General features: G+C 42.6%; 1 protein-coding gene across 1 annotated transcript in view; it reads right to left on the reverse strand.

Moving 5' to 3' along the window:
• LAMB1 (laminin subunit beta 1) overlaps positions 1-17596 on the reverse strand; it is a 76936-nt gene that overhangs the window by 7159 nt on the left and 52181 nt on the right. The window contains exons 25-29 of the mRNA XM_070787755.1: positions 8327-8696; positions 5434-5618; positions 4354-4595; positions 1598-1801; positions 963-1107 (exon numbers count right to left, since the gene is read on the reverse strand). Of these exons, the coding sequence (XP_070643856.1) occupies positions 963-1107; positions 1598-1801; positions 4354-4595; positions 5434-5618; positions 8327-8696 (1146 nt within the window). The remainder of the gene's footprint in view (positions 1-962; positions 1108-1597; positions 1802-4353; positions 4596-5433; positions 5619-8326; positions 8697-17596) is intronic.

Below are 17596 nucleotides of genomic sequence, written 5' to 3' on the forward strand. Positions count from 1 at the left end.
GATGACACCACCCTTATGGCAGAAAGAAGAGGAACTCAAAAGCCTCTTGATGAAAGTGAAAGTAGAGAGTGAAGAAGTTGGCTTAAAGCTCAACATTCAGAAAACGAAGATCATGGCATCTGGTCCCATCACTTCATGGGAAATAGATGGGGAAACAGTGGAAACTGTCAGATTTTGGGCTCCAAAATCACTGCAGATGGTGACTGCAGTCATGAAATTAAAAGACGCTTACTTCTTGGAAGGAAAGTTATGACCAACCCAGACAGCATATTAAAAAGCAGAGACATTACTTGCCAACAAACGTCCGTCTAGTCAAGGCTGTGGTTTTTCCTGTGGTCATTTATGGATGTGAGAGTTGGACTGTAAAGAAAGCTGAGAGCCGAAGAATCGATGCTTTTGAACTGTGGTGTTAGAGAAGACTCTTGAGAGTCCCTTGAACTGCAAGGAGATCCAACCAGTCCATCCTAAAGGAGACCAGTCCTGGGTGTTCATTGGAAGGACTGATGCTGAAGCTGAAACTCCAGTACTTTGGCCACCTTATGTGAAGAGTTGACTCATTGGAAAAGACCCTGATGCTGGGAGGGACTGGGAGGGACTGGGGGCAGGAGGAGAAGGGGACAACAGAGGATGAGATGGCTGGATGCCATCACCGACTAAATGGACATGAGTTTGAGTGGACTCTGGGAGTTGGTGATGGACAGGGAGGCCTGGCGTGCTGCGATTTATGGGGTCGCAAAGAGTCAGACATGACTGAGCAACTGAACTGAACATAAATGTTAAGAAATGAAAATATTTCCTAATATGGAAATACTTTAAAATTTGGAAGTATTTTATCCCCTGCAAGAAGTTGATTTTATCAAAACTGCAGATTTGAATTATGGCCTCTCCAGTACTCTTAAAAATTTGTTTTATATTCCTAGATAGGAAGAAATATCTAAAAGTAAAACGAAAAAATTCCTTACGGGTCAAAAAGTTCCTAATTTGCTTGATCAGATTTCTCAGATCCTCATTGCTCCTGTCCACTTTTTCTTTGGTAGCATTGGTTTTCAACAGAACATCTTGAGCATTCTGTTTTGCCTCATCAGCCCTCAGTTTTGCTTCAGAGACCTATATATGGGGAGTAAAATACGCATGGAACAATGTCACTCAAACAGACGAGAATACTATAAATGATCAGAAAATGATGAGGAAAAACTATATTTGGAATCATGGGTTTTAGAAATGTCTCGCATTCAACCATACTATTGTGTAGACAAAGTCATCAGTATATCAGTTCCTATACAGCGGTCTTACATAGCTAGGGCTAGCATATACAATTTTTTTCCCCAGTTGTTCTTTAGTCTTTTTCTCAGGTTCCAAGCTCAATTGAAATAAAAGCTGGATGTATTCATAACCCTGGACCAATGGTTATTTACATGGATATTTCAAATTATCATAATGAGAAATAAGCAAATTCTTAGCCCACCTATGAATAAAACCTCATCTCCCTGATCTTACAAAAACTTTTGCCTTTTCTTATTAGTCAGCATTTGAGATTTCTCCCGTTCAGGTCCTCCATAACTGAAAGCCAACAAAAATAGGCCATCCACTGAATTACCATCTTGGAGAGCTGCTCCACCTCAGCCAGGGCACTCAGGACATCTCGGTCAAAGTCCATGGCTTTCTGCCAGGCGCTGTGTGCAACAGTGACCAGCCCACCACAGCCAGGCCCACCACACTTTTTTTCTCCTTCGTCAGTTCTGCAGTTTGGGCCGCCACATTCCGTCTCGGAACAGGAGGCCCCTGGAGGCGTTCCACACGTCTGCAACAAAGCCAAGGAACAAGCACGGGGTGCAGAGTGAGTCCAAGGTAGCCAACAGCTGTGCAGGGCCTGGGTGGCCCAAGAGAGTGTGTAGGTGGTCCTCGGCAAGGGTGCTTGGAAAAGTGTTCAGGATAGAGAGGAGCAAAGAGCTTAGGGGTAAGCCAGCTTGCTTCCTTCCAAGGCAATAGTGATTTAACCCTGCATCAGTGCTTTCAGTACCTTCTGCCCTAATACCACACGTAGGGGCTCTGCTCCATCCAGTTGAAGTCTGCTGATATGAAAGCCAAAGAATGCATCCTTTGAAAGGTCTCCTAACTGGTTGAATTTACCGAAAGAAAAAATGGTATCGAGAACGGACCTAGTAGCCTGTTAACTGTTCTGGTAAAAAGGGTGATATAAAAGACCCATAATCAGGCCTTTTAGTAACTTTATGTCTAGTTAGGAAGACACGTTAACTCTAGGGAAAACAGCCAAAAATAGGTCAGATCAAGTAAGAAAGAAAGCAGATGGAGATTACTGAGGATTGTAGCTGGGGAAGGAGAGTGGGTTGGTTAGATTTTTAGCAGAAGTGGGGAACATTCCACATGGGAGAGGAAGAGAGAAAATAAAGGTGGGTATAATTTTTCCAAATAACCCCCAAAGCCCCTGCCAGACTCCTCCTCTCTCTCCTGCCAGAAACTTCCAAAGGCTTGGTTGTAGAATATATATGGCAAATCGATAAACTACAGGTTTGCTATATGACGGAAAAGGCTGAGCAGGAAGACAAACTGTGTTTAGAGCTATTTTGTGGAAAATGCTCATGTTGAAAAGAGGGAAAAGCTATACTACAGTGAAAAATAGTTAACAGAATACTCCCAAACAAAGCATGCTGGTACTTCTTTTAAGAAGAGTAGTTTTTTCAAAATACAGTCTACTCAATAACTTAATAGTTCTGTGATAATTATCTTATTATCTCTTATAGTAATACTCTTTCATGTATCTGGTTTATAGCACATAAAAATCTTCAGAAAATAAAGTTTATTCTGCATGCTATACAAGAACACAAGCCTTAATCAAGAAGGCTTAAGACCTCAGGGATACTTTCTAAAAACATTCTAACACCCTAGGAGATCTGTTTTATTTCATCAGCCTGGCAGGCCTGGAAGAAAACATCATCAGTCTAACTAAATATACACAAAGACAGAACCGAAGGTCCTGGAAAAACACAAAGGAGCAAAAATCTTTCTACACAAAAAGTGGTGGTGTGGAACCTAAAAAGGGAGTTCTCACAAGATTATTAACAGGCACATACAATGAGAGATGGGAAGAAGGTGGCAAGTTTCTAGGCCACTCAACTGATGGAAAGCAGGCACAGGCAGGGCTCCCGTTCTTAATAGCTGGAGGAAGCTGCCCACAGGCCACCTATTCCCAAGATGCCCCCTGCTGCAAAGCAGACATACTCTAGCATCCTTAGCTGCTTTTCATTTTAGTTTGGAGAAACTTGTGATGACTAGTTTTAATTAGAATTTATAAGGAAGGAGTCACTATTGAAGAAAGAGAATTGGCGTTTCATGCCTGCATATGGCAGCTTTGTCTCATGTTAGGTACGAATACATATTTCTCTACGCCTCTGTTTCTGTATTAAACAAATGGTAAGAGATCTCCTACCTTTCCATTAGATGCTATCAAGTTTCCTAAGGTAATGAAAACATAATCTTGTAGGCATCAATTAACTTTGTCATAATACAGCACAGTGTTTTTGTCTGTTTCAGGAACGGAAGACTGTCACCAAGACAAAATTGTAATGAAGTCTGAACTCCCAGCCTCCCATGAATTCACTTTACCCCTTCTTGTACTGATCCTCTATTTCTAAAGCCAAGAGAGCAGAAGCCTTATAAAGGTTATAAACAACACCCTGCAGCTTCTCTCAGATAAGTATTCTTCTATGAAAAACAGTAAGGGAGCAAGAGGAAGAAAAACCTAGTTTGGATTTTTTTTTTTTTTTTTTTTTTGCTTTCTGCCTGATTTCCATTAAACTCATCACTCAATTTCATTTCACTCCAGAGTTATTTTTTTAAAAGCTTCTGGGAAGTAAATTTACTTTCTAGGCTGGTCTCAGGTTAATCTTAACTATGTAAAGTTACTAGGACAAAGGAACATTTTAACTAATAACCTATCCATTAAAAAAAATTCTTTAGCTCCCTTTATTTTTTTTAGGCAGTCTCTCTGAGAATGATTCTGAATTGTTTCACTGGGATGCAATTTGCACTTCAAGTCAGAACAAAGTTTTAAAAAAAATGTCCACAGTATAAAAAGAATCCCATTTAGATAAGAAGTGAGTCAATTCAGCAGCATGGGAGAGTAGTCCTGATTCTTTGGTTGTACCACAGAGAAATTGCTGCGAGAGGAAGGCGGAAACTCACATGCTGCTGTTTTTAATCTGGCTTGGTCACAGAAACCCCAGACCGGTTTCCCTCCCGCTGACTCATCTGCAAAGTGGACAGTGTTAAAGACAAAGCAGGGTATTTTTTCTCTTGTAGCATGGCAGCCTGGGGGCCAAACTCAAACCTTACCATTTCGGCAGCAGATGAAAGGTCAAGACTTTGTAGTTTGCCTGCCAGTTCATCCAGAAGGCGGGCCTGCTCCTCCTGTTTCTCTCTGAACTGCGACTCTCGCTCCAATATAAAATCTTCCACCCTGTCTCTAGTGAGGGCCGACTCCTCCACCGTGCTGTTGGAACTTGTGGTGGAGGCATTCACACGCTCCTCAGCCTCTAGAGACATCTGGAAATACTTGGTAATGCTGTCCAAGGCTCCTAGAGCATGAGATGAAATTGCCCACAGTTAATCCCCTTGTACCCAATCTCCCTAAATTGACCATATGGTTTTGTTTTAAAATTCAAAGAATAAAAACCTTAAAGAAATACAACTTTCTTCTCATGATCAATGAATATACTTTGTCCCATTGGCACCTAACTGTGGCTCTGGAGGATGCCAAACATCTGGATTAAAAAATTAAGTCAATCATGAAGATTTTGTTCCTACACAGGCAAGCATCCAGTTCTTTCTAAATAGCTGGTGTGAGACAACTTGTAGATTACATGTCCAGATGAGTTTTCCCTTTTCTCATTTAACTGTTTATATCCACTCAAATGGCTAATGTTATATACATAAAACAGCCTGACATGTTTTGGCTTTAAAGGAACTAGCTAAAAAAAAAAATGTAATCATGCATAAAACAGGATGCATAGAGTGATCTGACATATTTTACTTTCTTTTGCTTTGCGGGGAGAGGGTCCTATATAATATGGCCTACAATATCAATAAATGATTTGCAAGTGTGATTTCCTGGTCAAGTAACATTCTTGAATATAAAATGATTTGCAGAAGTATCAACTTGATTTCTTAACTTTTTATAAGAGCCCCTTTTCAAGTCATATGAAGGTCAACCACTAAATGGGATGCCATTCTAACATAAAGACCACTGCCCACTCCATGCAGTCCCGTCTGTGCCCCACATCCCACACTGACAAAATGACTTTAATCCTCCTTTGTGCCAGAGACTCAATGAGGAAAAGCTTTAAAATTATTACAAAGCACTTACTTTTCTTCTGAAAGTGCTCCATTAAGTATTTGCATTAAAAAAATGCTCACCCCGAATATCTGAATTTTTGATAAATTCCAACTGTTCAGCAAGCTCTTTCACTGTGCTATCTAGACTTTCTGCTTCTGCCTGTAGAGTATCTAGTTGTCTGGCTGTGCTGTTGTTTTGCATAGCTGTGTCAGACAAATCCACTTCTACTTGTGCCATCTTTTCTGTGACATCTTTAGTTAGTTTCCTGTAAAGAGAAGGGTAAATGAACTTAAGGGCAAGAAAGTCAAGGGAAAATGAGAAGTCTCATTTTTACATTTTCCCCTAATACTGTATCCATTACTCTGTAATTTCAAATTGATTCAGTAGTTTATAACAGTTCATCTTCAAGTACTGGTTTTAATCTTATCATTAAGAGATTATGTTAAATCTAATGATTTTTCTTTCTTCAATGCTTTGAAGGAAAACACAGCAGTTCCACTCAGCTGTGTTGTGACAGATGGGCTATTTGAGGGATTCTCAATATCTGATATAACATGAGCACAGATCCAGAGCATGCGTCCCACTCTGTAACATAAGCAGCTGCAAGCCCATACAATTCCACAAACTCAAAAGACATAAGTGACTCCCATGTAGAATTATGGCTCCCAGTCACCTGCCAAAAACACTCCTATCTGAACCTCAGGGATCTCCTTCAAGATAAGACATGCAGAAAGAAAGCCCCATGGCCACCAGGAAGACAGTGGAAACAAGGCAAAGAAGCTTTTCATACACACCCCCCTTCAGACAAAGTCCCATCAAAGGAGCCACCTTCCACCAACAAAGCAACCCTTTCATTTTTCCTGAGAAAGAAAGCAGCATCACTGAGGATGGAATATGATAACCGTTTACTTTGCACAATATTTCGTTTGGAATGCAAACCCAACTGCCTTTGTTCTGTATCTTCTGTCTCCAAAGCTGTAGTTTAGGCATCTATTTGTAAATTACTCGCATATGCAGTGCGCAGGTGTGTACATATCACAAAGAAAGTGCAAATCACGAAGACCTCAGCTCTGGGTATCACCTAATGGAGTGTAATTGTCTTCTCAGGGATATAATCATATAAAAAACTGGGAAAATGTAGAGATGCTGAAAGGTTGGAGGCCATTTGAAAAATGATATTTAAGGCTGAGATAATACCATGACCCAACTCAAAGGAAAAGTGCTTAAAAGGATTTGTGGGTTAAATTACATTTTGTAAACCTGATGGCTTTTTTTCCTGACCCGAGGCTAGTTTCTTTTTTTCCAGTGCTTTGCTTTTATTAATCTGTTGATTCCCAGAAGGCTTTCATTTCTCCTCAGGTCTCATATAATGTTATAATTAAAAAAAAAAAAAATCAAACCTTACATTGTAGATTTTTAAATAATGCCACTCAGGATCCTAAAACATGCATCCTTGGATACTGTGTTGGAAATAGATTAATGAAATTAGTTTTCCTGAGATGATTACAATCTGTGTGATTAGATGAAGAGCGAAGGTAGAACCAGAGCTGCCGGTGGAATGTAATCGCTCTTCTGGCAGGCTCCCGAAGGATCCCAGAGTTTTCTGTTCTCCCTTAAGGTGCATGACGCCAAGGCCAAGAATCATTTCTTAAATGGGGTTGCATTCAGACCAGGGCCTTTTAAGGCTTGTTATCGCTACATGTAAGAAGGCTGAGCTGTACTGTGGTCTTTTTTTAATGAGGTAAAATTCCTCATTAAATGCATTATCGCCTCACATCAGACATCTCCTAACACCCTGATCAACCACATGATCTTGGGCACAAGATCTGAGGCTTGAAGTCAAGGGACCAGTTACTTTAAATCTAGAAGTTGTAGAAAGGACCTCCTACAAGGTACTTGAGCTAATGTCAGCTGTTAGCTTCCTGCTTCTCATACACAGTGTGGAGATGAATGAAAAGTCCGTCTGACTTCTTAGAGATGCTGATTAAAGTATCATCACACAAAATTGCTCCTGTAGTTCTGGCATAATGTACTATTGCCTGAATGTATAGGATTTAGCCATGAAACAAAGCCCCTGCTCCTGCCAAATGGGGAATCTATAATAAAAACTCATAGCATTTGGAGAAGCACAAATGCTCCATATCCTTTCCTGTTTTGTCCTTTAGCCTAGATCTTATTTTGCTGTTTTGGGGGTCCTTTCTGGCAAAGGGAGTTGGAATGTTTGAGAACAGGAAAGATAACTGGGAGAAATGGGAAAAAAATAATCTCATAAAAGTTCAGCATCACTCAGCTCAATTCTCTCTGCTTTCACTGGCAAAATACACACTCTCCAATCAGAGATATGACTGCCCAGAGAAGGACTAAGAAGAGGAATTTTCATCGTAGGGAATCTGTTAAAATTGGATGAATGAAGCACAGCTCTAGTGGACCAATAGCTGAGCAGTAGAAATAACCTAGAAATAGGAGTCTTACTTGCGGTAATGGAATTTCCCTGGAAGTAGCAAAACATATGACAACAACTTATATTTAATGTTTTCTGCAATTACATTACCATTTCATAGATTAATCCTTTTGTTACTCTGTAAGGAAAAAGTTAAGAGTATCCTCCCCTCCGCCCTAGGTGAGAAGGGAGGCCTGGAAGTGTGTGAGTCATTTTAGTTCACAAGCCTAGCAAGTACCCCGGTTGTGACTGTTATGGATCCTTTGTCTCTGTATCCAGACCTTCTACTGCCCAAGAGTTATTGTTTGCAGAGAAAAGTGCTGAATATAACGTGTACACATTCTGCACTGCAGTCCCCACAACTCTGGGTCCATTCGCCCCCAAGCCCAGAGCAGTGACTGCCAGAAGATGAATGCCCAGCATCTATTTTCACTCACAGCACTGACCACCCCTCCTGATGGAAGCACCGTGCTGTTGATTCACCAAGTTGAAACAACATCGTGAGCTGTTACTCTGGCTTATCAACTACTTACTCTGCTTCCTCAAAGAGATTCCCAATGTTCTTCAGTGGCTCGGCAGCTGGGCTCTGGGCCAGGATGTCTCTGATCTCGTTGACTTTCTTCTCCACCGAGTCCACAGTCTCCCGGTAAGGCCCAATCACACCACTGATCTTCAAGGCCTTGGCTTTCTCCAGGAACTTCTGGGTCCTGTTGGTCAACTCAGCGATGATCACGTCCCAAAGAGCAAAGCACTGGTGGCAGGGTGTGCAGTCGGGAAAGACGCCCGAGTAGCCCCGGGTGCACTTGTCACAGCGTGGGCCCTCCATGCCCTCCACACACACACACTGGCCAGTGGACTGGTCACACTGCGGTGTCTCGATGCCCCTGGGGTCGCAGTCACAGGCTAGAAGGGAGACAGCAATGCTGGCTGAGCCACTAGAGCCCAAACAGCCACTAGGCAGTTATACCCTCAGCCACTGTTACACAGGAAGGTCTGTACATGGCCTACGGCAGTTTACCAATGACCCTCACAGAGACTATAGCTGCTCCCCCAACAACACGTGGTACCTCAACCCTGGCTAGCTGCTGCTTAACAATTATAGTGATAATAAATTTTTCTTTAAGTGAGCACCATTGTGCATCATTGTACTTGCCTCTGTACAACTGGTTTACATGCATCGTCTCACTTAATCCTCACAATAACCCTATGGGATCCAAGTATTACAATCATCAGTTTTATAGATGTGAAAACTGAGGTCTAGAGAGATTATGTGACTGCCAAGTCTTGCAGCAGGGAAGCGGCCAAGCCAGGAGTCTAACTCAGCACTTTGCAGCTCCAGAGTCTGTGCTTTTAAGCTCTGTCTTGCCTCTGCTCCCCTTTTTTTGACCTGTCTGTAGATCCTGTCAGGACAGGACAGGGTCTGTCAGGTGATACCCTAAAGATGTGAGGCCTCTGGCCTAAGATAGAGCAGTGATGAGCAAGCAACATACCAACATCCCTCTACCCGTTCACAGAACAGTGAACGGTTGATGAAATGCAATAAGGTTGATAAAGAGAAAACTAAATGAGAAAGAAGTCTCAGGAATTCTAAGCGTCTGGTTAAAAGGCTTTCAATTAAGTATCATCTAACTTGTGTGTGCCTGCCATTGCACTAACCACCCCCAGCGCTAAGAGCAGAGGCTCATAAAACATCTGAAGTGCAAAGGCCTTGGGAGCCATTCAGTGCCAACCTCTCACTGGCCCAGTAGGGTTGGCATCTGAGGCACTGCGCCACTGAACCCCGGCTCAGAGTCCCAAAGCTCGGATGACTAACTTGGTTTTCTATCAACACTTGACATTTGTATTGTTCAGTGTTTGAATAACAAAGGCCTGCAGGTGGCACTAGGGGTAAAGAACCTGTCTGCTGGCGCAGGAAACCTAAGAGACTCGGGTTTGACCCGTGGGTCGTGAAGATCCCCTGGAGAAGGAAGTGGCCACCTGCTCCAGTACTCTTGCCTGGAAAATACCATGGACAGAGGAGCCTGGCGGACCTCAGTCTATGGATCGCAGAGTTGGACACAACTGAGCATGCACACACACACACACCCCTTATCCCTGGCCTTAAACCCCTTCTGGGAAAAGGTGAGGATAAAAATAAAAACAAAGATCCTATTTCCCTAAGTAGATAGTGGACTCCAAGGGCAGAGGTACGCCTTTAACCATCTTTCCGTTCTCAGCTCTGTGCACAGGGTTAACTCTCAAACTGGAGCTCAACTGTCTGCCAAACGAGGCTCTACCCTCACTTTTGATACAGGCATAAAAGAGACATCAACACACCCCCTACAAAAGAAAATAATTTTCCTAGGACTCAATTGTGGCAAAGCACAACGATGTTCACTGCAGCACTACTATATATGAAACAGATAACCAACCAGGACCTACTATAGAGCACAGGGAACTATACAATATTTTGTAATAATGCATAGTAGGAAATATACATATAACCGAAAATATACATATAACTGAATCACTGTGCTGTACACCTGACACTAATACAACATTGGAAAATCAACTACATTTCGATTAAAAACCAAAAAACCCTTCCTGAGTCAATAGTATTGTCTCCAAAAGACTTTCTAATGAAACACTTTCCAGAACCAGTTTCATGGATGGTCCTGGAAACAAAATACTCCACCTTCCAAAGCCAGAAAGATGTGTGTTTGTGGACTGGACCATTCACCTGACTCTCCTCACACCCTGCTTTGTATTGTTCCTTTAGCTTTTCCTGGCTTCTGTTTGCCAGCTACAATCTGCGATCTCAAGCACCAAGTTTGAGTAGAACAGTGTTGTAATAAACACTCAGGCTGCCTGCTGGTGAATCCTGCCTTCCCCACACCCGACCCTAGCTGGGACAAAAACTGAGTCATGCTTTCCATGTCTATAAGGGATAATGATTATACCTAGCCACTCTTAGGATTGCTTTCAGGATGAAATGAGAGTTCTGTGATCAAGTAGCTTTGGGAAATTCTACGTTCTCCTTTTGAAAATTCAAAACAAACAGCATGTTAAAAAGTCAGAAGAGTTCTGCATTAAAAACCTTGTTCCACATTTTTTTTTTTTACCCAGTCATATCCCAAACTCATTATACTGTGGGATCTTTTTCTAGTGGAATACCTAATGACACCCCCCCGCCTCAAAAAAAAAAAAAAAAAAAAGAAAGGGAAAGACTTGGGAAAACCACTGCCTCCATCAGTTTCTAAAATCAAAGAGACTGGGAAGAACTCGGCTAATGCTTGTATCTGAAGGTCTGTGTTGTTTAGCCTTCAGGAACGGATTTCCATATCATCTCATAGAATTTAGTCATCTTCCAGAAAGCTGTAAGTTACCTAGGTCATCTAAGTCCTAGCCTCTCAAACTCTAGCAGGCATCAGAATCATGTACAGGGCTCATTTAACACATTCGCCCCATTTCTCCCCACAGATCTGGAATCAGTGGGGCCTGAGAATTTATATTTCTAGTAGTTGCCAAGAGATGCTGATATTGAGGGTCACTATACCCCATTTTGAGAAGTACTGACCATGTTATCTTCCCAGCTGTTCACCTTCCTTTTGCATGTTAAGTGTATGTGTGTGTGTGTCTGTGTGGAGGGGGGTAGTGGAGCAATCATGACCTTCTAGTTCACCAGTGTAAGCTGATGAATGGACCTAAGGACTTGTGTAAGCAGAGGGCCTTTGATGCCATTTGAAATGAATGAGGCTGTCAGGTGCTCCTGTCCTGCAGGCCCCAGTGGGGAGCTCTGTGTGGGGCCTCACGTGGCCCAGCAGATCTGTCCTACTTTTTTTTGGCCGCACTATAGGATGTAGGATCTTAGTTCCCCAACCAGGGATCGAACCCATGCCCCCTGCATTGGAAGCAGAGAATCTTAACCACTGGACCACCAGGGAAGCCCCAGATCTGTCCTGCTTTACTGTTATGCTGGGGACAACAGTGCCAGATGGTGCATATGCTTTTAGTTTGCTTAGAAAATCTTTCTTTCCTGAAGATAATGCAAAGGTGTAGTCCCAAAGAGGTTTTCACTGAATTCATGCTGGGGGCAAGGGATGTGTGCATACATTGAGTTTATTTTTAATTTCTCTAACAAGTGTTCATTTATGTCATTGGAATAGGCATGTCTTGCTCTCATTCTGTCATGGCCTCTTTGAGGGGGAAAATATTGGTCCCAAACTGTGGGATTTAAAAGGCAAGTGGCCTCTCATTACGACTTTCCTTGTCTTTCACACAGCTACGTGTTTTGTCATAGGAAGAATACCTACCTATGACTTAAGTCTTTCCAGAAGCATATTGCTAATGAGACAACAGCAGAAAGTCTAAAACTGTGCCCTCCAACAAGTCACTTCAACAGAAAGGTTAGCAATGGAAGGCATATTTGGCAAATGATTACATAATGTGAAAAAAGCGGTCACGTTCTTTTCCCAAAATCTACCTAATTCTCATGCTAGCTGATCTCTGGACCCTGCCCTTCAAGACCAGTGTCCCAGAGGGTGGGCAGTGCTCTGGCACCTCCAGAGACCAGGACCCGTTTGCTGACCACATTCCTTTCTTCCATTTGAAAAGCAGAGTCAAATTTAATAGATGGCTGGACTGCAGTTTCATCACTGAAAAAGTCTGACTACCTAAAAACGCATCAGGTTTTCATTTCAAACTGAAGCTGGTGAATTGTTAAGCGCCAGTGGACATGTGCTTCCTTCTTTTATTAAGCTTCCAGAACTGCTTCTCTGATGGGGTCACCTTGGAGGCAAGTACTAAAAGGCCCAAACTTATGACCTTGTAAAAAATACCCACTAAGAGTATCTTCCTTTCTGCTGAAGCAGAAAGGTTGGTTCTCACCTGACAGTTTAAAACTTTACAGACAGTAAAGCTGTGAAGGAGACTCTCCAACCTCACATACACTGGGACTGGGAAAATTTATCAAGTAATTGTACTGGTTGTCTCCGACAGGGCCAATGTGTTTTCTCCTCTTTAGAGGAAGGGATAGGAATCCAGGGGACCTGCAACTCAGTGTGGCTTTAAAGAATGGCATTATTAGGTGAAGGACCAAAACCTTTCTCTTGGAAAGGACTATATATAGTGAAAGCTGTTGCCTGATTTTTAAGATGAACAAATCATGAAGATGAAGAACAGCATTCTAAAAATGAGACTGTCATCATTTTAATGAGCCATGAGAATTCCACCTTCCTATATAAATATATTCTTGGTTACATGGGCAGTGGGTCATCTCTATTTTCACTAAGTTTTCTCCTCATTTAAAACAAGAGGTACAAACTATTAAGTATAAAATAAGCTACAAGGAGGGATTCCCTGGTGGTCCAGTGGTTAAGAATCCACCTTGCAATGCAGGGGACACGGGTTCAATCCCTGGTTGGGGAACTAAGATTCTATATGCTGCAGGGCAACTGAGCCTGTGTGTTACACCTACTGAGCTGGAGCACTCTGGAACCCATGTGCCACAACTACAGAGCCTGAGCAACCAGAGACCATGACACAGCTGGAGGGCCCACATGCCACAACAAAAGACCCCACGTGACACAATGAAGAAGACTGCCACCACCAAGACCTGACGCAGCCAAATAAATAAGTACATAAAATAAGCTACAAGGATATATTGCACAACAGAGGGAATATAGTCACTATTTAAAAAAAAGCTATAAATGGAGCATAACCTTCAAAAATTGTTAATCACTATATCGGACACATGTAACTTATATACTATTGTACAGCAATGGTACTTCAACTAAAAAATTAATAAAACATGATCTCTAAGAGGTTGGTAGATGAAAAATAGTGTACCCATTTTACAGACTCTGAGATCTGGAAGAAACTGTCAGCAAGGAAACAGCAGAATGGGAAATAGCCTACGTGCCTCTTTCTTAGCAAGTGTCCCTTTCTGCTTTCTTCGTATCCGTCCCTTCTTGTCTGCAAGACCTCCTCTGCCCACTGAAGAAAGTCCATCCTCAAGGGCTTTCCACCATCTGATGGCACTGAATCTCCTCTGTCTCTCCATGAAGACAGTTCCCATGACACCTGCCGAGGGGACTCCGGTCCCTGCCTGGCTTCCCCCGGCCCTGACGCCTGCAGAGTTCAGCACCTCTCGTTTCCTGCTGGCTCCCCGCTATGACACCTGCAGAGTTCAGCACTTCTCGTTTCCTGCCCTCCTGCAGCTTCACGCGCTGTTTCCCCCCGGAGCCTGCAAGGTGCCCTGATCAGGGAGCGGCCCTCCTCCCCAGTGTCCACTCCCCTCTGGGCACACTGGGCAGTCACTCAGGCTTGTGTTGGTCCCCACACCTTTCCTTTTGAACTTGAAGCTGCCTGGGGACCAAGAGAGTGCTCTCCTCACGTCAGGGGACAGGGTTTACTCATTTTTGTCATGAACCTGCCTCAATAGATCCCCGGGGATGTGCTCTCACGCCAAAGGTTAATTCTTGCTTTACTTCGGCATTTCTATTTTACTCTAAGGGAAATTTCAGTACTTTCTAATCTCTGAAATGTGATTTTCTTTTTCTGTAAATTCTCTAACCTCCTCCAGTCCCACGTGTTTTTTTTTTTAATTTTTTTGCCTCAGTAGTATGATTTTAAATGGAAGTTTCAAAAGTTTTGAAACGGAAGTTGGAGAATGAATAGGATTCATCTGCAGAAATGAGCTGGCTGTCTGGCCCAGGAGATGGTAAACGTTTTCTATAAAAGGCTCCATCACAACTCCTCAACACTGGCCCTGCAGCAGAAAGGGAGCCCGGACAATATGGACAAACCAGGGCATGACTGTGCTCCAGTCAAACTCTACTGAAGGGGGCTGTGAGCTGGATCTGGTACGTGGCTATGGACAAGCCTTCCCTCTACTAACAAAAAGATCTGCAATTCTCTAGAGAGTCAAATTAAATCTGACTTCCTGAGCCATCCTGGAAATAAAGCAAAAAGGTGGGTGATTATAAAGGAATCCCAGCCTGAGAAAAGATGACAAGCATTAAAAAAACAAATTATGTCTGAGCAAAAATGTGCTTCGATTTTCTACCAAAAACTACTGGAAATGAGAAACAAGCAGGATGAAAAAAACAGCCAGAGCCTCTCACCTATGGCCCCTATTTCCAATCAGCCTGGCCTTTCCCAAGAGCCAGAGGCCTTGCCTCTGCGGTCTGCCAGTCAACAGAAGATTCCTCCTGTGACCCTTTGACTCCTCAGGGTATGGGGCAGAGCTCTGGGCAGAGGTTTTTCTCGGGCACGTTCAGGACTGGGTGGGCGAGCTCCTCTCCGTCCAGCACAGTGACGGGCTTGTTCAGACTCAGCACTGTCGGCCAAGAGCCCCAACCCGCCTGGACAATGGGAACATTCAACAATTCACGAGCTGGAGGCTCAGCTCGTTTGTCTTTGACATAACTCCATTTTTTTCCATAAGGAGAATACTTAGCTATGACTTAAGTCTTTCTATAAGCATATTGTTAGTGAGGTGGCTCCAGAAAGTCTGAACTTGTGCCTTGTTCAACCGAAAGATTTGAAATTCACTCCTGGGCAGTGAGTGACTTAATCTGAGAAGACTGTTCACATTTTCATTGCCCATAGTTCAATCTAATTTCAGATAACACCTACTTGTGTTCCCGCTGGTTGCTGGACCCTGTCCCTTCAATCTCTTGCCCTCCCATTTGCACTGGTGATTGTGTTCCTGAACTCGATCTGTTCCTGCATTCTTGTCCCTGCCCTCATCAGATTATTCTGGTCTTGCTCCAACAGCTATCTATCCTGTGTGCACAGGGCCCATAGCTGGCCAGGACTCCCCCACTGCATGCTGCAGTCAATTCTTGCCCTTTCTAGTTGCCTTCCTTCAGTTATGAACTTCCTTCATGGGGTGTCAAAAGCATTTGGGTCTCCACAGTTTCTTATGTAACAGGCTGACCTTTCCTCTGCGTAAAACAAACAAAAGAAGTTGGCGAACATCAATGCCATGGATTTCTCTCCTTGCAAAATTTCTAAAACATGATCTCACTTTTGACCTAAACAAGTTGATACTGTGCTTATAAGCCACAATTTCTCTGGCAGATTTAGAGGTGAAGGTTTAAAGATAAAAGGGTAAGGGGTAAAGTTCTGAGTGTTAAGTGAACAATCCTCTGATTGACTCTGACTCTGGGAAACAGGCTTTTCATGCTAACAAAGCTTAGATGGAGCAAAAGGTCAGAAAGCTTTGGCAGTCAAAGCTATTTTGCCAATGACACATGCTGACAGAATCAGGCTATAAGCATGATAGAGCCATTATCTGGAGAAAATCAAGCCCCTGGGGCAGTATACGATTGAGAAATTTAACAAAATAGTGGTGAAGTCCTGAAGAAACCAGATTTTAAGCAGGATTTTACTTGCAAGGGACCTCCTAGAGCAAGTGGTCCACTGAATATCATGGACCTTCTAAAGGAAGTGAGAAAATCAGGTTCCATTAAGAACCAACGTCGGGGACTGAAGAATGATATATATGAATACATCTGTATATCTACACAGCCCTCGTCATCTCCTCTGTGGAGCAAACATTCGTCTCATCCAAGATACTGGCGCAGACCCTTCTGGCTACACAGCGAATGAAAGAAACAAATCACAGGCCATTGGTTCTGGTCATGTCTACTGCTTGAATCTTTGGACTTAGTTAAGGAACATATGAGCTGACTCTGAAACAACATGCAGCTTCTAGATTTGTGACTTTCAGCGGAAGATTCTGAATGAACTGCTAACCTATATTATTTCTCACTACAGTTCAGTCTAAAAAAGAGATTTTTTTAAAAAATGTAGTGTCCAACAGGGACCCAGAATTTCATACGTATAATGAAGAAAATATATCAAAGAGCAAATAAGAAAGTACAGAAGATATTTATCCATAGTTATAAACTTAAAACATAAGGAAGAAAACCCAAGTAGGAAAGAAAGAAGAGGAAAACAGTATAGGAACAGTCTACTAAAATCTTCTCCAAGAATGCTTTAAGATCTGAAAAATAACCTGGCAGGAAAAATACTGCAACAGCATAAAAATTAAGCAATCCTTCTGATTCACATGCCTGTAGCAATATCTTGTTCTTAAGAAAACATCAAGCTTTCCCTCAAAGTCCTAGTTAGTCACAAGCCTAAGGGAGAATCTGGGTTTTCGTCACATTTAACACATGTGGTGGTCCTGTCTCCCGCTCCTTTGTTGCACACGAGGGTTCTAGGACGTTACCCTCCGAGTTCTTGCTGGTGGGGGTGACAGTTGAGGGCTTTAACTGTCAGCACTATCTGCTTGTTTCACTGGGATCAAACCATCTTACCAGAATGCTTGTGCTGACAAGGAAGCTTACCCCAAAATACTGTTAGGGGGGAATCCATGTGCAGAACTTGATGCTCACTTTGCTTAAAAGCATTTTAAAAAGCCATTCTGATTACTCAGCCATAAAAACAGAATGAAATAATGCCATTTGCAGCAACATGACAGACCTAGAGATAATCACACTAAGTGAGTCAGAGAAAGACAAAGACTCTATGAATCACTTACATGTGGAATCTAAAAAAACAGTACAAATGAACTTATTTACTGAACAGAAAAAGACCTACAGACACAGAAAATAAGCTTATGGTTATAAAAGGGAAAGGTGGCGGTGGGGAAGGGATAGATTATGAGGTTGGGATTAACACATACACAGCTATATGTGAAACAGAAAAACAACAAAGACCTATGTACAGCGCGGAACTATATTCAGTACCTTGTAATAACACATAAGGGAAAAGAATCTGGAAAATACGTATATATAACTGATTCACTAAGA

The sequence above is a fragment of the Bos indicus genome, chromosome 4, assembly GCF_029378745.1.
Source record: "Bos indicus isolate NIAB-ARS_2022 breed Sahiwal x Tharparkar chromosome 4, NIAB-ARS_B.indTharparkar_mat_pri_1.0, whole genome shotgun sequence".
NCBI classification, from domain to species: domain Eukaryota; kingdom Metazoa; phylum Chordata; class Mammalia; order Artiodactyla; family Bovidae; genus Bos; species Bos indicus.